Source organism: Oreochromis aureus, linkage group 23 (assembly GCF_013358895.1).
Source record: "Oreochromis aureus strain Israel breed Guangdong linkage group 23, ZZ_aureus, whole genome shotgun sequence".
Classification (NCBI taxonomy): domain Eukaryota; kingdom Metazoa; phylum Chordata; class Actinopteri; order Cichliformes; family Cichlidae; genus Oreochromis; species Oreochromis aureus.
Window position 1 is genome coordinate 21,060,211 of NC_052963.1, and position 19,173 is coordinate 21,079,383.

General features: G+C 40.5%; 2 protein-coding genes across 2 annotated transcripts in view; one reads left to right on the forward strand and one right to left on the reverse strand.

Annotated features, from left to right (window-relative positions):
* Positions 1-2,715: 2,715 nt before the first annotated feature.
* On the reverse strand, positions 2,716-9,388 carry LOC116310266 (nuclear receptor subfamily 4 group A member 2-like). The gene is made up of 9 exons (XM_031727027.2): positions 9,321-9,388; positions 8,704-8,787; positions 8,576-8,621; positions 7,599-8,422; positions 6,417-6,546; positions 6,158-6,315; positions 5,851-6,050; positions 5,558-5,736; positions 2,716-3,611 (listed from the first exon to the last, which is right to left on the reverse strand). Exons 4-9 carry the CDS (start codon positions 8,415-8,417, stop codon positions 3,352-3,354), a joined length of 1,746 nt encoding a protein of 581 aa, XP_031582887.1. The 5' UTR covers positions 8,418-8,422; positions 8,576-8,621; positions 8,704-8,787; positions 9,321-9,388; the 3' UTR covers positions 2,716-3,351.
* gpd2 (glycerol-3-phosphate dehydrogenase 2 (mitochondrial)) overlaps positions 9,389-19,173 on the forward strand; it is a 39,662-nt gene continuing 29,877 nt past the window's right edge. Inside the window, exons 1-2 of the mRNA XM_039607027.1 lie at positions 9,389-9,550; positions 14,531-14,637. Of these exons, the coding sequence (XP_039462961.1) occupies positions 14,536-14,637 (102 nt within the window). The 5' untranslated portion in view covers positions 9,389-9,550; positions 14,531-14,535. The remainder of the gene's footprint in view (positions 9,551-14,530; positions 14,638-19,173) is intronic.

Here is a 19,173-nt window from a genome sequence, read left to right on the forward strand (position 1 = left end):
AATCCTGGCGGACAGAATCTGCAAGCTGCATCTGTGAATTATCGATGAATTTCCTGGAGCATCCTCTCCTTTAGCTGCTCATGTCAGCAGTTCCAGCTTTAGCACTTTTCTTTTTAGTGGAGCTGGTTTCAGAATGGCCACTGGGACTGCATCAGTGGAAAGAATGACCTGGACCTGACCTTGGTCAGTGGTTTCCTTTTGTTTGGGGCAGCATATTGACCTCTGTGATGTTGCCTGTTTCTGGAAGTTGTATCTGATTAATTATTTGACTAAGCTGTGGATTTTTGTTGCTTTTTTTGTTCATTATTGTGTCTTTATTTGATGTACTAAAGCAACATCTGCGCATCTGCCAGCTGTTTCTTTGGAAAGGCTTTTGATAACTAAATGAACACCTTTATTTCCTGGTCTTACTTTAACAAGTGTGCCAAAGAAAAAGAATAACCCACTAACCCCAAGGTCACATCTCTACAGAGGAAGCATGAACATGCCGCAAAACACAAAAACCTGTGTTGGTCCCTTTGTTAGTCTGGGAATGCACCATACAACACAGGACTACAACATTAGCTAAAAGTGAGGATACATCAAAGCTAACACAGCACATAAAAATGTGAAGTAGTTGATCCATTGTTCACATTGTTTCACTTAATCACTCCAGGACTATTGTAGTGATAGTGATGAATTAAAGAAGAACCAACTAGGAAATGTTATATTAGTAAATCATTGGGTACCAGTTACTTCAACATTTGTTCCTATTTTTGTACACCATATTTCATATTTAATTTAACAGACACACAGTGAATTTTGGAGCCTTTGAGGCCTTTATGAGCTAAATATCCATAAATGCAACATGAAAGGTGCTTTTACATGTTGTTCTTACACCTGATATCAGTTATGGGACATTAAAAGTGTCTTTTTGCAATGAACTACAGCCTGGGTACACTGTCTGCTGCTCGATCTTTGTGTAAAAAGTGCATGAAAGAACTTTTAATCCCTTTTTCTTGCGCTCTGTAGTTTTGCTCTTTGGTTATTAGCAATATGAATAGCAAATGATTTCAAACTCAAGCCAACATCTTCTTCGAGGCTGGGATCCAGTGGTAACAGCTGCACAAGTTTCCTTTGAGCTCCAGACGGGGGTGTCTACATACTTTTGGTTATACAGTGTATTACAGTATTGCAGGGACTTGGCACTGACATATACTGTGTATGCGATGATGCCCTAGCATGACTTTGTGGATCAATAGATTTCCTATAGGCTAATTTTTGTAAAACATTCCTGTCTGTGACCTTAATTCAAGGTGCTATAGGAACTAGCACTGTTTGGCTGTTAAATATCAGTTATTGTATTGCACTCCCTTTCTGCACCTGTCAGTCACCATCATCATCAGAATAAATTGGATGTTTCTCAGATACCGTTATCGATTTATCTCTATCTCAGCTCGCCACGCCAGGGCACCCGAACGGCCCCAGATATCGACCTGCAGGCCTATTAAAACCTCCTTGGGAACATCATCCTATAAGACCTTTTTTTCAAGTCATGAAATCAATGTTTTCAGCCAGATAGAAGAGAACACATGTCACCAGCTGCAGAGTACAAATCAGCTGGAATAACTTGAAATATTTACATATGTATGACTAAAAATGTTTAGGCTGCTGTTTAAAGGATTTGGCTTTTCACTGAAGACTTTTAGAATGTAATGTTTTAGAAGAGATTTTAATCATATGGACAGGAGCGACACAAGGTCGTAGGATATATTCAGCATCGGCGCCTCCATTTATTTCCTCTGTTTGGCCTTTCTTGGTGTAGGTGCTGAATTCGGGGCCTTTATCTTTGCTAACGGCAGCAGAAACTGACTTCTTTAATGCCACATCTAACCAAAGGGCTGCAGAAATGTCAGGCAGCCGATGGCCAGAAAACACACACACACACACACACACACACACACACACACACACACAAAAACACACTTACACACTCCTACAGTCATGCCTCGGAAAATTCTGTGTAAACTCTGCCAACTTTGAAAAAACACTGCCAGTGTGACCTTTACATTCATATACAGGCATACATACGGTTTCTTATAGCTTATTTTTTAATGGATCTCCAAAGTTTGCTTTTCTCATTATTTATCAGAAAAAACTGACAAATTAACTAAAGAGGAGAAACGCTGCTCATATTACTTTTGCTTCTTTTCATCTTACTGGCAGGCGTTAGCATCCATATTTACTGTTTCCTGCATGAATCGTGCAAATTTTGCATTAACTGTGTTGCAGCATTTCACACGAATGCAGCCAGCTACCCATAATGTGTTAGTACGGGTGAGTACTTTATGGCATTTTTGCATGCATAAAAAATAATAAGCAAGGACAAATTGTATAATTGATTGATGGACTTCTTTAAAATAGTGGTTTAGGTATCTTTTCTCAAATTAAAAAATTTGCATTAATACGAACCAACACGTACAGAAAGAATGAGCTTTGCATAAAAACAACGTGACATAAATTCGGTCTATGCAAGAAGTACATTTAAAAAATGCAAACTTACATATAAGTTTGAAAACATAATTAAAATTTAACAGCAAAATAAAATAATTGAATCTCTTTAAGAATGCGTTTTTACATCAGTAGGTGTTAGAAAATTGAATTAAGTGTTATATATTGTAATTAGAATTGTTAGTAAATCTAATATAATATTTTTAAAGGGACTTTGAATTTCCTCCGATTAAAGATCAAATGTCCAACCATAGTTTCAAATAAATGATAGAAGGCCCAGCAGTCCAGCCAGTGTAACTTCATTTAGTCTTTTATTTATGAAAGTGTGGACAATGACATCTTACTCTGAGAAGACAACAGAGGTTAATGAATATTATTAATCACTAATAAACATGATGGGACGCCTTGTCTCGTATCAAAATGCCTTTGTACACAATGAGAAGCAGGAGAAAGCGTAAAATAAAGTCGTCTGAGTCACTTGCAGTCCATGATTTTGGCCTGACGGGCTCATTAAATCACACTGTACAGAGTAATAATCGTAGGAAAAGCTTATTTCAGTCTTGCAATGAAATTAATCCTCTTTTTCAAAGTCATCAGCATGCTTCAGTGACGTTATATTTAGAAATAAAGTGGTCACAATTCTTGGATTAAATTGCTTCCGCTTCTCATATCACTTGTTCTCATCCCAATGTGATCTTCTGGCTCGGTATTAGTTTTTAAAAAAATTTTTGTTTCTTATTTTTTTGTGCACAACATCCAGATAGTCAGCAATTATTATCGGGAACAAAGCAAAAGAGGTCTTACAGTGCCCTCGGCGAGAAAACCACAGAAAAACGTCCCCGTGTGTGTCCTCGCTTCTCTCTAAAATGGCAACGTGTCGAGGAATAACTTATCTATGATGGCTGGCGGTGGCACCAGATCCTCCAGCTTCAGGTAGAAAATCCTCTGCAGGCCCTGGATGCACAGAGTGCGCAGTTCCGGCAGCTTTTCCAAAAGTCTGGACAAATGATTGGACCAACAGCTTGAGCCTCCATCCACGCTCGTCCCGCCGTCCTTCAAGCACCTGACCACGCTGCTCTGTAGCTCCTCAACTTTCTTTGGCTCCTTCAGCCCATGCCGCTCTGCAGAGAATTAAGCAAAAAATTAACTAACTTTACAAAGTTAACCACTACAATAATTTCATTTAGTAAAATTACTACTTGTAAATCAGATTTCTAGTAGCTACATTCATCTCAAGGCTTTTGTTCTGAAATAACAAAGAATGTGAACTTTTTAAAATTCAGTTTCATCAACCAAATTTCAATCATTCAATTCAATTTATCTTATAAATCACATATTTAAGATTGTTTTGCTTGGGTCTAATTTTCAATCCTTTTCCAGTGATTATTTTTAGCTAAGATTTTGCCAAATAGGTTTGACTAATTATATTAATAATTTATTCAATTAATTTTAAAGCCCACTTATTGGGCCCCAACTTGTAGCTAACAAACTCATTTGTCTCAAACTTTTAGCTGTTTCAACTATTTTTCTTTTACTATTTCAAATTAGCTTTAGCTAGTTTTTCAACCCAATTACTTTTAGCTAACCTTTTTTTTTAAATAACATTCTAAAAATTATTTATCCCATATTAACTTTTTTAAAAATTTAATTATATGAACCACATTTCAACCATTATCAAATAAATTGTAGACTAAAGAGTTTTTTGTTTAGGTAGAAGTGTCAATGCTTTTCCAATCATTGCTATTTGTAATGTTAATTAGCTGATAAGTTTAGCTAATTATATCAACCATTTATCCAATAAATTTAGTTAAAAAATTTTTGAGCCTCTAGTTGTCGCTAACAAACCTATTTAAACAATTTACTTTTATCAATTTGGTTTTCTTTATTTCAACCACTTAAAAAAAAAAAACTAATTACACTATTAAATTACCTTAAACTAATTATTCCCCAAAAGTTTTTAATGTTTTTACCATTTTTGTTATCTTAAAAGATTCTATGTAATATTACTTCTTTGCTTTTAGCTAACTTTAGCTGTTGTCTTTACTTTTTCGCAGCCATGTTTAGCTAATAGAAATGTATCCATTACTTTAAAATCATTTTTAAGATATTTTTAACTAGAAAGTTAGTTATTATAATTTGCTATTTCAACCATAATTACATGACTAAATTTTATCAACAAGTTGTCACACAAACTATTGTTTTGTTGTTGTTTGTTGTTTTTTTCACTATTACCAGCCATTACCCTTTACTTTGGGCTAATTACTTGGAACTTTTAGATAACTATTTAAACTATTTACACTAATTTTTGCACTTATTGTTCTACATGATATCACAAATTATGTAAAATTGCACACCTTTTGCCAAGTTTCGCATATTATGTTTACGCATTTTTACTTGATCAGAAGAAAATGCTTTTGATTAGGATTACATTCAGGGTAAGTACCCTAAAGCCTCAACTTGGCAAGATAAAATGCAAAATTGTGATTTTAGATAACAGGAATTGTTTCAGCTATTTTTTTCTATTATTTTTAACTGTTTTAGTTGATTATAATTTAAAACATTTCTGCTAATGTCTTATCCAGTTATCTGTCATTTCACATGTTCAGATGTTACCACTGACTCATCAAGAGGATATATTTTTTCTTATTAAAATCTAATCTTTCTTTATTATTTAGAAATTACTTCGGTCAATCAGTGTTGCAGGTACCTTTGACTGGAAAATAGTCATGAGATAAGACAGAGAAACTAAATCAATAACAATCAGTCCAGCTTACGTGCCATCCCTTAAACATGTGGTTCACATTCAGGAAAGTTTATCCGCAGTAAATTAAAGCTTCACATCCCGGCATGATTTAATAATGTGACTGTAGATTATAGAGCATTGTTCTTTTATCTTTATTTTGATTTTTCTTTTTTTAAACTGGACCTGTGTTAATGACAAAAAAGATTGTAAATGGTAACATTCCCATGTTGAATATTATGAAAATGGATAATCCAGGGTCACTATCGGTTATGTCTTTAAGCTTTGTAAATAGCATGAAGCGGAAAATGTTCTTGGACGTCTCACCGGTGACCAGGGCGAGGGTGCATATACAGGAGAAGGTGGAGACGTCCAGGTTCATCCTCTGCAGATTGGCAGAAAATTCAACAATGCTGTCAATCCATTCCCCAAAGCCCCGCAGACACTGGAGCCGGTGCCACACTGACCCGTCACAGAAGATCAGTTTCCCTTCTTCTGGGTTGGATCTGAAATGTTACAACAGCCTGTGCTTAACGTGTGAAGCTGGAGGGCAGAGGTGAATAAATAAATAAATAAATAGGCAAATAAATTCTATATAAAATGTGTAAAAGCTTATTTACCTGTACGACAACCGTAAAACAAAAAGTTCCAGGAAGGCCGAGTAGAAGAGAAGGTCTTGGTCGTGTTTAGGTAGAGACGTGAAACCCGGGATCTTCTGCGCCCAACCCCGAATAACCTCCATCGATCTGGTCAGGAGGTCATAAAACTGGCGGACATGCTGAGCATCGTCTCCTGGGGGACTTCCTGGATTCTCTTTAAACTTCATTTAAAGGTCACCGGTCGGATCAGATTGGAATGAAGGACGATACCAATGATTATAACTCTACTATGTCTTAGTCTTTTATCAACAGTGTCAGTTCTACTTACTTTGGAGTAGTCCAGGCGAGAAGGTGGAGGATTGGACTCCACATGCGCCCTGATGAGGGCGCTCAGGAGGGTGCTGCCAGGTGAGGAGGCATCTGGAAGAGCTCTGGGTTTGGACGGCAAGCGACCCCTTCGACCTTTCAGGCTGTCTGTCCTCACCACTGCAGAGCAAAAGATGAAGAGGGCGACACTTTTCAGCTCTGACCTCCTAAACGGCACCAAGAATAATGGTTTAAGAAGCTTTTCGGGTCTATCTGTTTACCTTCTTTGACCATTCCCACTGCGAGGCACTTCTGGAAGCGACAATATTGGCATCGGTTCCTTCTGCGTTTGTCCACAGGGCAACTTTTGGCAGCCAAGCACACATACTTGGCATTTTTTTGCACTGTGCGCTGCACAGAGAGAAGAAAAATCTGCATATTACTCTATATACATTTTGAAAAATGCAATCCTGGACTTTAATAGGTTCATGGCTCTCGGGCTGAGGTGTGGTCGAATTTACATCAGTTCAGTCTACTTCCTGATCCAGCAAACACACCTGATGGTTAAAGGACTCTTTGGTTAATAAAAATCTAACTTGTTGGTGTATTTCTTAAAAACTTAAAACAACTTTCAGTGCTCTTTGGAAATTTTCTTGTAAAAGTTTCAAATTATAGCACAATTTCGGGCTCTAGAAAGGTGTGCTGATGGATTAGTCTCTAATATGGAACCATATGGATCTTTTAAAAGATCTAATATGAGAAAAGGGAACAAAAAAAAAACGGTCCCTATGAAAGAAACAACTAGAAGAGACATAATAATAGTAATAGCGGACTTTTTTTTAATAAACATACTGTCATGACAATACATCTCGGAGGGCTCATTGTTAAAAAAAAATACTTTTGAGCCATTTTAGAAAGATAAGAAAGCTAAAAGTAACCTAAGAAAGGGGTTAAATTGTCCCTTCAAAATTAACAGCAGCACTCCTGCTCCTGTGGGCCATCTGAGGCACTGAGCAGTCGGACAGGCAGGTCTGGGTAAATAGAGGGTCGTGGTCATTCATAATTTGGAGACTGGCCCCGGGGAATCTCCCAGTGAGAGACGAAGGGGAAGGTTTTGATTCATGGCACGTTGGTGGCCATTTTCATACAGGACATTTGCGACGTTTAACGAGCGTGTCAAGAGACCAAGAGAACAAAACGTGCCTCTGGAGTCTAATGTCCAATTTAGAAGGCCGGTCAGAGCTCCCCGGGGGAAGCTTTATATTATAGCCAATTACTTGGAATTAGAGTTGCATTATGGGATATAATTCCCGTGGGTGTGTAGTTATTTTTTCACCATATTTTCACAGAAATGTTGGAAGACTTTTGAGCTTAAAAAAAGAGCAAATATCCATAAAAAACAACTTTCAGATCTTCATCCTCTAAAACTGCAGATTTGTAATAAACCTTCACTGAAAACAAACCTTGAAGAACCCCTTGCAGCCCTCGCAGGTACGCACTCCGTAGTGCTGGCAGGCTGCGTTATCCCCGCACACCGCGCACACCCCCTCTGAGCTCAGCGGTCCTCGGCCGGGCGCAGAAGAAGTCTGGTATTCCATAAAGTGGTGGCCGTGCGCGAGCTGGAGAGGGTGAGCAAATCCAACACCGCTCTGTTTGCCCAGGCCGGTGGAGCCCAAAACGGTGGGTGTTTCCAGCTGCTGGTGCGCCAGAGCTCCGTCAAACTTCACCTGGCACGTGGACAAACTCTGGCCGTCGTGTTGCGCGTGTTTTAGGGACAGCAGGGAAAACCTGGACAGCGCGTTTTTCCTGTGCGCCGCCAAATAGTCCTGCCGAAAGCTGTACAGGGAGCCAGAGTCCTCCCAAATGTGTCCCGACGGAAGCTGGAAGTTGGGCGTGAGGGAGGAGTGCGGGGAGGGGGAGCGGTAGTAATAGACGGGGCTCGGGGAAGAAAGGAGCTCGTCTGACTGGTGCGCGGGGTGCTGATTCGGCTGATAGCGCGGGCACCCGTGCGCATCCTCCACCTTGACGCACGGCAGCTCCCCCTGGACCTGCATCTGAAACAGACACGGGGGCTTTACGTCGTACCCGGAGCCATAAGAGTCCGCCAGGGGGCCGAAGGTGGGGCCCGAGGCTGCAGCCGACACTTCACTGTTAGTAAGATCCATGCTGAACTTGACAAACTCTGGGGTGAGGAAATCGCAGCTGCGCTCTCCGCCGGAGCTCTGGGAGGCTGGGCTGGCTCCTTGAGGAGACGAGCCGCACTGGGTCTGGACGCACGGCATAATCACTGCAACAACACACGTAGATGATGAGACGTGTTTAAAAGTGCGAAAAAGTGATGCTCTAGTGAGGCAATGTAGCTGGAATTCACCGTCAATGCTTTTTTGTTGATATATTTAATAATAATAATTTTAAAAAAGGTGGAAACAAGCAAACTTACCTTACAACTGATTTCCCACAACCTCCTATTGTGCCCCAAACTTCTCCTGGCACGAAACAGAAACAACAGATAATTTGGAACCGTGCCCAGTCCCCCCATTTAGCTCAAAAGAGTAACATTTCCACTACCTTAGATGTGGATCCAGTGCGGGAGGACGCTGGTGAGTAATCCCATCCCTACTGTGTTGCTGCTCGTGGATCTTCTGATGCTCTCTGGCAGTATGGAGAGAGCGATGGAAATGACTGTTCACTTCAGCCACTCTTTGGCTTTGCAGACTGGCTGCCAGTGGCACCGACAATGTGCTTTTGTTTACGTGCTTACGCGCTCCAAACCCCATTACGCACGCACTGGCCACAGAGGGGTGGTGTGAGTGAGTGTATGTGTGAGTATGTGTGTGTGTGTGGTTAGAAAGCGGCTCAGTGAATTTGGAAATTATGTTTATAATTTAGTTTAATGTAGTTTTTATAGAAGATGTGCGGCTGCAGTGGGGGGATTGATTCAAATTGGACTTATTTAGTGATAAACGTGTGTAAAAGTATATAAAAGTACACTTTTTATGTAGTTTTTAAACACACAAGAATACCATTACACATGCTTTAATCTGCAGGGTGCTTGGTTTACTTATATGTGCACGCCTTCTGTCCTAAATAACAGAGAAAACGACAGCTGGCGGCAGCTCTGGCTCGTTATTATTATCCCCAAGGAGGATGAAGAAAAGAGCGGAGTTGCGCAATCCTGCCTTTACCTTACGTCAATTTACGTGGCCCGCCTCCGCTCGAACCCAATTGGACGCTCTGAGCCGAGCTCCGCCCTCCGATTGGCTCTCCCCGACGTCGCTCGACGTGCCCGCCGGGCTTCCTGGTTGTAGCTGTCAAGCGCTCACTCAGGCTACGGTTTGGATAGCTACCGATGCCCCCAGTCGCCGCCCTGCATCGCCCCGAGCGACTTTTATCCAGCCACGAAGCACCAAGTCCTGTAAGTGGGAATGTTTGTTGTGTCACCCGGTGATTTTCAGACATTTTAAAGCCGCTCTAAATGATTGGCTAACCCGTGTTTTTCTTTTTTTTCGGCCCCAATAAAGGAAAAAAAAAAGCAGAACATCTGCGAATTTTTCTTCGCTAGCCGCTGTAGCGCTGGGAGACTACCCTTCAGTTTTATCGTGTTCGTGGAGCTAAACACGGGCCATATTTACGTGTCTATTTAGGCTATTTAAGCCCGCATGAACGGCTAAATATTCCACACACCCTTTGAAATGTATGGCGCCTTTTCTTTTTCTTCTTCTTCTTCTTTTTTTTTTTTTTTTTTTACAACGTAAAGTCGAAGGTCGATGGTAATTTCCCCCCTCAAAGACCACACCGACACTGATCGCTCACATTTTAATCCACGGCAGAGCAACAGTTAAAGATCAAACCGACTTCCTCTGTGGCCCGGCGTACCTGCATCGGTATACCACCACCTGCTGTTAAAAGCAAACACTCCTAAGTAGCACATTTTGAATTAAAAGAAAAAGCCACAAATTTCACGTGTTTCTTCATAAAAATCACCCCCCTCCTCCTCTTCCTGACTCATAATGAGCCTGCAGGCTGCTCTAAGTGAAAACTGGTGACTTTCCCCAGTTACACGAAGAAAAAGAAGTTTCTACCTGCCAGTGGTGGCATGAATATGGTGTGCCATGTTAATAACGTAGAGTTTAAGAGTCCTAGCTGCTTCACTCACAAAATCAGGGGTGTCAAACATGAGGCCCGGGGGCCAGAATCGGCCTGAACTTTAAAAAGCATGAATGAGGGCGTAAATTCTGGCCTTTTAACTATATTTCAAAGGTTTTAGCTTTATCTTAACTGATAAACACCTCCCACATGGCCATTCATGCTACACCAAAGTAAATAGCTACATAATAGATTGTTTAATGATGATAAAGGGGTTTTTTGTATCTACCAAATTCTTTTTTTCTTTTTTTTTTTTACAATGGATTCAATTACATTGGATTTTGTTTATATAGGGCCAAATCACATCAACAGTTGCCTAAAGGCGTTTAATAAAGGGTATTAAAGATACATTGTGTACCCATGGCTGAATTTACACATTTATTTCTTACAGTTTAAGCCCTTACGTTTTTTTTTCTTACAAATTAAGAGTCGTGGTGACAGATTTCTTTCATTCATCGATCATGCACTTTTCCTTCCCTTGTACTACAATATCTCAAGGGTTAAATTAGTAGTTAAACTAGTTGTACTGGTCTAGCCCATTTCAGGTCAAAGTGGGCTGTATCTGACCCACGATGTAAAATGAGTTTGACATCACAGCACTAAAGGAAGCACTGATTGTGAAAGTCTGGGCTAGTGCTCATGTTTTAAAATACCAGATTTCCCCACACAGCTGGTGCAATACCATGTGTGTGGGTTTTTTTTTAGTTAATTTGTATAATTTATTCCTGTCTGTGAGAGACAAACTAGTATTTAGTCTTTGAACACTTAGCCAGCACAAACCTAGCATGACATTCGTACACTTTTGGAAAAGATTGTTTTCTTTTTGGAAAAAGAAAAAAAGTGAAACGATGAAGTGACCGATCTCATTGCGAAACTTCAGGCTGATTATTTTCATCGTCACTTTGTTGGCGTCCACATTATGGGGACCAATGATGTGGACCACAAATGGGACCTTAATTTTCAAAATTAGCGTCATTTTCTTTTAAAGTAATGATTTAAACTTGTGATTGGGACCATAAACATATTAGAATAGTGCTTACTGAGGCCATAGGTCAAGGAAGACCTATCAGGGCTGTCAGATTTGTTGTTGAAAGTAGGGAAGTCGGCCCCTGCTGGACTTTTGGAGGCAATAAATTGCACACTGAGCTAAATTTGTCAGACTCACCTAGTCTTAATGCAGCTATTCACACAGATTGTGTAATTTAGCCAAGTTAAAGTTAACATAGCGAAATTGTGCTTTGTTAATTGATAACTGGCTGTTGGGTAATTGCTAATAGTTAAAAAGCTCACCCCATTCGACAAGTCAGATGGCATTTACTGATCTTTGCGGCTGATACTTTAAGTTTGAATCGGAATCTGGTCACAAGAGAGTGAATCCACACATCATTTTTCCTCCATTGATCCAAAGCTGTGTCACAGTGGCAGCAGACCGAGCACGGTGTTCCTGATGTCCTTTTCCCCAGGAACGTTTTCCATTTCCACCTCAAGGAACCAGAGGTGCCCCCAACGAGATGAGATATGTACTCTCTCTGGGTCTGTCCCTTGCCTTCTTTCCATCCAGGCTTGCTTGGAAACTTTCAAAGGGAGGTGCTGTTTAGATGCCACACCGCATCAGCTGGCTCATGTTGACATGAAGGTTCAGAAGCTCTACTTCGACCAAAAACCTTTTTTTCCAAGACTGCTTAAAGTCCTCCTGTAGGGTCCATGCGTATTTGGTACATTGTGGTGTAATAACTAGAAGATAAAATGCAGACTGGGGATGGACATTTCAAGCAAAATGACTGTTTGTTTGATTTTGATGTCTTTTGAACATGTTTTAATTCACCCAAACAAAATCAGAAGAAGGCAAACTTCAGCCTGACTTATAGGTGTGAAAAAAGTTCATACTGTTATTAATTTGTAGTTGTTGTTTTAAAAGGAAAAGTTTAGAATTTGGTCAAAAGTTGGCAGTAAAAATAGTAAAAGACAGCGTTTGTGTGGCTAATGTCTGGCTGCCACAGTGGTATGCTACATGTAATAGGTCATTAATTACAGCAAACTGCTTGTTGACCTTTGGGCCATCTGCTTTATTAAAATGCATTAGAATCTGCTGCGGTGCACTGCGCTCCCTGGAAACCTGTTTTTCGGCGTACGTTACAGTAGGAATGCAAATACTTTACTGGGGCTCACCTGATGGGAATTGAGGCTCGTGGGCCGGCGTGCAGAGCTGGTGTCACGTCGTGCTCGTTACGACACAGACACATTATCAGAATATTAAAGAGTCAACAGCATCAGATTCATTGGGGATCAATTTTAGTTGCATTTTATTCAAGTATTATTTCCTCTGATGTAACCTGTAAAACCTGACCAGACGAGTTATTAATTGTAGTTGTTTACTGCATGTAACCTGGTTAGACTTCATACTTCCTTTGTCAGAGAGCTGAAGCAATTATGTTTTTTGGCATGTTATGCATTTGAGGCTAAAACTTTCCCCAAGTTCAGCTTCTTCTTTGCCGAGATTTGCTGTTTTTTTCTTTGTTAAATATCAGCACTTACTATTTGCTACCCTTTTATACACCAGATGACCGTGTAATGTGAGGCAGTAATCGATGGGTAGGTTAATGATGAAACTGTTCCTTGTATAGTCCCTGTTTAGACCGGTAGAATTACACTTTGTGGCCAAAGGTTTGTGGACATCTAAACGATTTACTGATATGTTCCAGTAGAAATGGAATTTAGATTCACATTAAGGGTTTTTCTTGGTTGAGAGTGAGCCTTTTTGTTCCACATATACATATAAATATATTATAAATATGAGTAACTAAAATCCATACTTGTTAGAAATAACAGTGATCACCTATTTAGCTCATCAGGCAACAGCTATGATGTAAGGCTAATGAAGAGGCCTGCCCCAAGGCCATTTAATGTAAATCTTCTCCTGATCTTTTTCTCCTGAAGTTTTTATGTCTTCTCTCATCTGAGCTAGCTAAAATGCTGATATTTTTGTAGAAATAAGCCGTTGCATTAAGATCCACATTGAATTGAACTTGTGCACCCTACATGTCACATCTCACCTGATAATCTTTAGCTTTGTTTGAAGTAAAACAGGATTTTAGCTGCTATTGCCATGGTTCAGCAGTGTGGAAGGCAAGAAGTTGATCCCAATGCAAGGCTCAGGAGACAGGACTTGATAAAATTACAGCTTTATTGCTAGCAGTCCATTAAAAACAGGGTCAAAAATATGCTGAACAGGGAACTTACTTGGAGGAAAAGTCAGGGAGCGCTGGACAGTGAAAACACACTACCATGTGGGGGAGGATGCGACAAAGAACAGAGAAAGACTGAAAATAAATCTGCAACAGGTAACTAGGGAGATGGGAAACACCAGGGAACACAACTGCAATAAATCAGGTAAAATAGAGAAGGTAAAACTCAATACAAGGTACACGAGACTATCAAAATAAAACAGGAAATAGCTAACACTGAGACACACTACGACATGCAAACTTGACGTGAATAAGCAAATGCAGAAACACGACAGAAACAGAATGAAGTTCCAAAAAGGGGAAAGCCAGACAACCACAGGGACACAACTGAGGAAACAGAAAGACATCACACAAAATGGTAACTAAATATTACAATACCAAGAAGATGAAGTGGAATATAAAGAGAGACTGTTGACAGAGGGTAAAATAAATGATGAGGGAAAATAGCAACCCAACTAAAATACAGCGATGATTTTCAAAAACAAAAGGAGCCACTAAACCAGCAGAGAAAACACAAAAGCCATGACAGCTGTCATCAAAGATAAAATCAACCTAAATGACTTCCTAGTATCAGGTCTGTGTTTGCATGTTTAACAGGACTCAGAAGAGCGCCTGAAACTTGAAGTTTTCACAGCTCTTGTGGTTTTCCTCCACAGTTTGAACGCCCTGCTGGGCAGCAGTTACTTATGAAAGCGTGCTGAATGTGTTAATCCTGCTCTGCTGGATACACATAATGATTTTCCAGGAGGTTTAGCTAACAGTATTTTCCTTATTGATATTTTCCAGTAATTTTATTCTGATACTTTAAATGACACATGGCGAATAAACTTGTCTCTTTCATCCTGACTTGCAGTTTTTGGACCCTCCCACCTTCCCTTTATTTGCATACTACCTCACAGACCCGCATGCCTGTTTCATATGATCACCTGGCATGTCAAAAGCCTGCTAACCCGGGCGTCTCTGCTCTCTCTCTGTCTCTGTCCTGCACTGTACCTTCGCTGCAGGCCCGATGGCATTCAGGAGGGCTCTGAAACGGACGGCCCTTGTAGGCGGCGGGGCGGTTGCCACGGCGTTTGGCCTGTCACAGCTGATCGAGTACAGAAAGACACAGGTAAGAAGAAAACTCGGTCCAACAAATGTTTGCTTTCAGTTTTGTTTTGTGCATGGCTAGGACATCCACACAGATGTTCTTTCACGTTACATGGAATAGTTAGTTTATACTTTATGAGAACTCCTTCTCCTTAACAAAAGAAAAAGAAGAGGGAGACGTCTGCTTTTTAGGAAGGGAGTGCCATTCAGGGCATGTCCTGTCTAGATGTTGGAATGTGTTTCAGGTCTATTGGGTGTGTTTTCAGTCTTTGTATTTGATGCTTCACCTGCTGCTGTGCAGGAGGTCATGATTGTACCTTGAGCTGCACAGAAACGGTGATTACAAATAGTATAATTGGCCACAGCAGCATCGGGTTTTACAGTGTTGTTAGGCTGTAAAATGGAAGTAATCACCCACACACTCTGCTTCCTCCACTGGTTCACTGCCTACCCACTCACCATGGAGGTGTGGCCATTTTAGTATTTGGCCTTTCAACATAAAGGTCAAGTGCCTGTCACTAGCATTTTTTTTTATTTTGTGCTATACTGGGAATATTGACCCCCCGCTCATTATTATGCTCTTTCCAAGAGTTAAATGAGAAAATTGATACCACTGTCATGTCACTTCTCTGAATATGAAGCGACTTTTAACAACCAACAAACTTAGCATAAAGACTGAAAGTTGGGCCAAAGCCACGGTTCTCAAAGTGTGGCCTGCAGGCCAGTGGCAGTCCCTGGTAATTGGCAAGAATCCTCTGCTGTACATTTAATTCATTCACAGTTTTTATCACAGTCATAAATCATACATGTAGTGTTGAAAAAGAAAGAAAGTTCACCGACACTGGTTCCACAGAAATCAAGAAGTTAAGCAATAGCCAAGTGCTGCTAAGCAACTACACTTTATTTTCTCATCTGCAAACGTGAGCACCTCTGTAGATACATAAATTCTGCTGTGTCTTAACTCAATGCCACAATATTCCTACTAACAGACCTCCCAGCAAATTAAGCCCAGGGTCAGATCATGCAATACTCGGAGAAAGTGCAAAAAACCCAAGAAATGTTCATGACAGAAAAATTAGAAAAAAGACTGAACAAGTGTGGCCTGTTTGGAGAGTTTAACAGGAAAAGCCTCTTATCTCTAAAAAAAAGAACTTGGCTGTGCAGCTTAGGCTTACAAAGTTACATCTCAACAAATCACAAGACTTCATATATGTGCCATATCAACAAAAAGACCTCATACTAGCTGTCAGCACAGTGGTGGAGGGGTCATGATTTGGGCTTGTTTTGTAGCCTCAGAGCATCTTGCAGTCATTAAGCTAAACGACCATGAACTCCTCTGTATACCAAAGTATTCTACAGTCAAATGTGAGACATCTGTCCAACAGCTAAATGTTGGCCAAATTATGTCATGTAATAGGATAATGATCCCAAGCATGGCAGCAACCCTACAAAAAAACATCCATTAGCCAAAAGGAAGGATGAAACTATCCACAGAGGCTAAAACATGTAATATGTTTGTTTCGACTAGCCATACTTGTTCAGTGAAGTATGTGAGGATTGACCCACTTTTGTAGCCAGCTTCAAGTGGCCATTAGAGAAACTGCCGTTCAGAACAACAGTAAGGAAGCATTTTTTTGGACAAGTAGGCTCCAGCGGTTACTGAGAAATACAAGCATCATCCTCTAAGCAGAGAGATTACAAACAGTGAAGTTTTTTAATCCTTTGTTGCCTTCATTTGCGCTCATTCATGAAAACTTTGAGAAGCCCTGGTCCCTGGATTGTACATTTAGTGGAACTGTAGGACTCTGTGTCCTAATAATGAGCCCATACTTCCTGCCTGTATCTCTACTAATGTTGTCCAATATAGCCAAAAACAGAAGTGTCAGGGTGTCAATTCCTTCATTTAACTCTGAGCAATACATGTTTCTACCTTTGTGTTAAAGTTTTCCTTCTTAGGAGGAGCTATAATGGAAAACTTTTTTCCAACTTTTTTTTTTTTTAAAAAAGCACATTGTTGTTGTTTTTATTTATTTTTTTCATCCATTTGACGCTTTGCGAATCTTGTGTTTATCCACAGGCGACATCAAAACTCTTCATACAGTAAATGATGATTTAGGATCTTTGAGAACAGCCGGAAAGATAAGAATAGATGATGTCTTTACATTCAAGCTCCAGTCTCAAGCTTGTCTTCTTCAAAAAAAACCTAAACAGCTGTTCCCACTGACTTTATGACGTGTTTTAGGCTTATTATAGGCATGCCACACAACTACATACCAGGCTTTATTTGACTGCACAACCTAATGTGAACTCTGCTTTGTGTCCCGGTGCGATAATGTCTTCTCTTGCCCGTCGTCGTCCCCTCAACCAAGCGTGGATTGGTAAGCAAGAAGTCGACCCTGATGAAATATAATTATTTTTCACAATAGTTTGTAATCATGCATGCCTCTAATCCCAGTAATTGCAATGCTGATGAGATGAATGTCCGTCTTGTCTCCTTTAGCAAGGGCACATGGCTTGGAGAAGTTTTCAAGACAGCGGCCGATTGGCTATTAGCGTGGGCCTGGCTGCGCCACTCTGACTTAACTTGATTACGTTGGGGAGGGTGGGGGGTGGGAGCACACACCGTCGCTTAATTCTGCGGTGGTGTTTGTCTATGTGCATCATCAGAAATAGACAATGATTATATCATGGTCTTGTTTGCGGCTGCAGGCTTAAATTACAAAAACGCCTGCTGGTATTTGCAAGTCAAATGCCGCGGTGGCTTCAAAGCAGCTTGATGCAATCATTTAGCTCGAACTGCTAAACGAAAAAAAAGAAAATTAATAAATATTTCATTAGAAGAGAAATCCTGCATCCTTGTGTCAGAGATGAGCTGTTTTCTTTTTTATTGTAGATGTGATTATTTCTTCTTTAAATTCATTATTTTGCTAATCAGACAGTGGGCAACAACGATGTTCAAAACCTGCAGTGTGAATTTATTTTATTTATTTTGTATTTTTGTAAAGCTGAGCAGCATGCTGCAGCAGGTGGTAACCCTCCACACTCTTTGCTTTGCTACTAATCGCACCAGGAATGTGTTCTGTTTTTTTTTTTTTTGTATTAGCAACACTTCACTTGTCGTGGGACATCATAAGCACGTTGTGATTCCACTTTCTGCCAAAAGTAGCTTCATAAGAACAATTTTCAGATTTGAGCCGGAGAGCTCGTTCTTTGATTTGTTAAAAATGCCATCTGTAGTCACTTTGGTAACTCGACCATTTTTACAGTCCCCTAATAACTTCTTTCAGTCTTTACCAACCTGAGCCCCTACAAGAAGATATCTGTAGGTGATGAGCAACATTTTGTTACCCGCACCACACTTTCCATTTGTAGTGTATGCAACAGTCCCTGTGAAGAGCAAAAAGAGAGGCCTCTTGAAGCCATCTATCATCTGATAATGACGAGGCTGGGCGCAACTTCATATCCTGTGTGGCCCTTTTTTTATAGCTTGTCGCTATTTACCTACTTATTACTTATTTATTACCAGCTGTGCTTAGCAACAAAGTAAAATAATTAACTTCAGTGATTAAAAGGATGATGGGAGAAGTAATAAGAAACTTTTCTCGTAAGTGAAGCGTCAGGATGATGAAGTAAAAATTGTTAATGTGCCTCAGTTAACTGTGTCTAAGACTGCAGTCACCCACCTGCAGCTAGCCTGGGCTGCAGGACCTTCAGAGAGCAGCATCCCCCTTTGACAGGAAGTTGGAAACAAGTGAGGTGGAAAGTAAGATGACCCACATCTACGTGAAACGCCACGTTCTGCAGGTTTTTGATTGAGAACATCAACTTTTTAAAGTTGGGAAAAGTGACATAAGCACTCAACTGGGGAAATACGCAACCATGTTAAACTGCTTAGGCCAGAGCACGACTGTGTGTGCAATGAACTTGCGATCTCATTGCCTTTGTACTGGGTGCTTCAGAGACAGAGACCACAGTCGAATCGACTTTGGTGCATGAAGATGGCGATAAAACAGCAATAAGATGGAGTCGGTCAGCTATCAGTTTTGACTGAATGGGGTTAAAGTGGCAAATGCATGGAATCTGTTATCGATAGTACAGCAACAAAGTGTAGGGAATCAGTAAAACAACGTAAATCTGTTGCTTTCTGCATGCACAGAAATTCATAATAACTACTTTCATTCAGAGTTCAGTCAGAACCTCATAGACTTGAAACAGAGGTTCCTGCACAAATAGTGACGTAGTTACTGCAGGACTGCAGTTTAACTGCAAAAAGCCATAGGTGCTCGGCAACCTTACTTTTATATAGGAACGCAACCAGCTAGCAGTCAGTTAAGTCGAGTACGATATTGGAAAGAGATGCGACTCAGACTGATTGCACCGCGTCAGCAATCTGTCTGCATTTATAAATTAGACAGCAGTTATTTGTAAACCTTTGCCAATCTAAGAGCGATTGCAGTCCAAGTTGGACTGTCACTGTTTGGAGACGGGTTGCATTCCACCAGGCGACCTGTGCAGGTAGTTTGTAAACAAAAAATGTTGCACATTCAAGCCCTGCGGT

What these genes read in the sequence shown, in the direction of transcription:
- LOC116310266 (XM_031727027.2), bottom strand. Translation starts at nt 8,417, where the DNA reads ATGCCGTGCGTCCAGACCCAGTGCGGCTCGTCTCCTCAAGGAGCCAGC. An exon ending in CTCGCCTGGACTACTCCAAA is followed by an intron (nt 6,051 to 6,157) that starts GTAAGTAGAACT and finishes CTTTAAATGAAG; the next exon opens with TTTAAAGAGAATCCAGGAAG. An exon ending in CACCCTCGCCCTGGTCACCG is followed by an intron (nt 3,612 to 5,557) that starts GTGAGACGTCCA and finishes AATTCTCTGCAG; the next exon opens with AGCGGCATGGGCTGAAGGAG.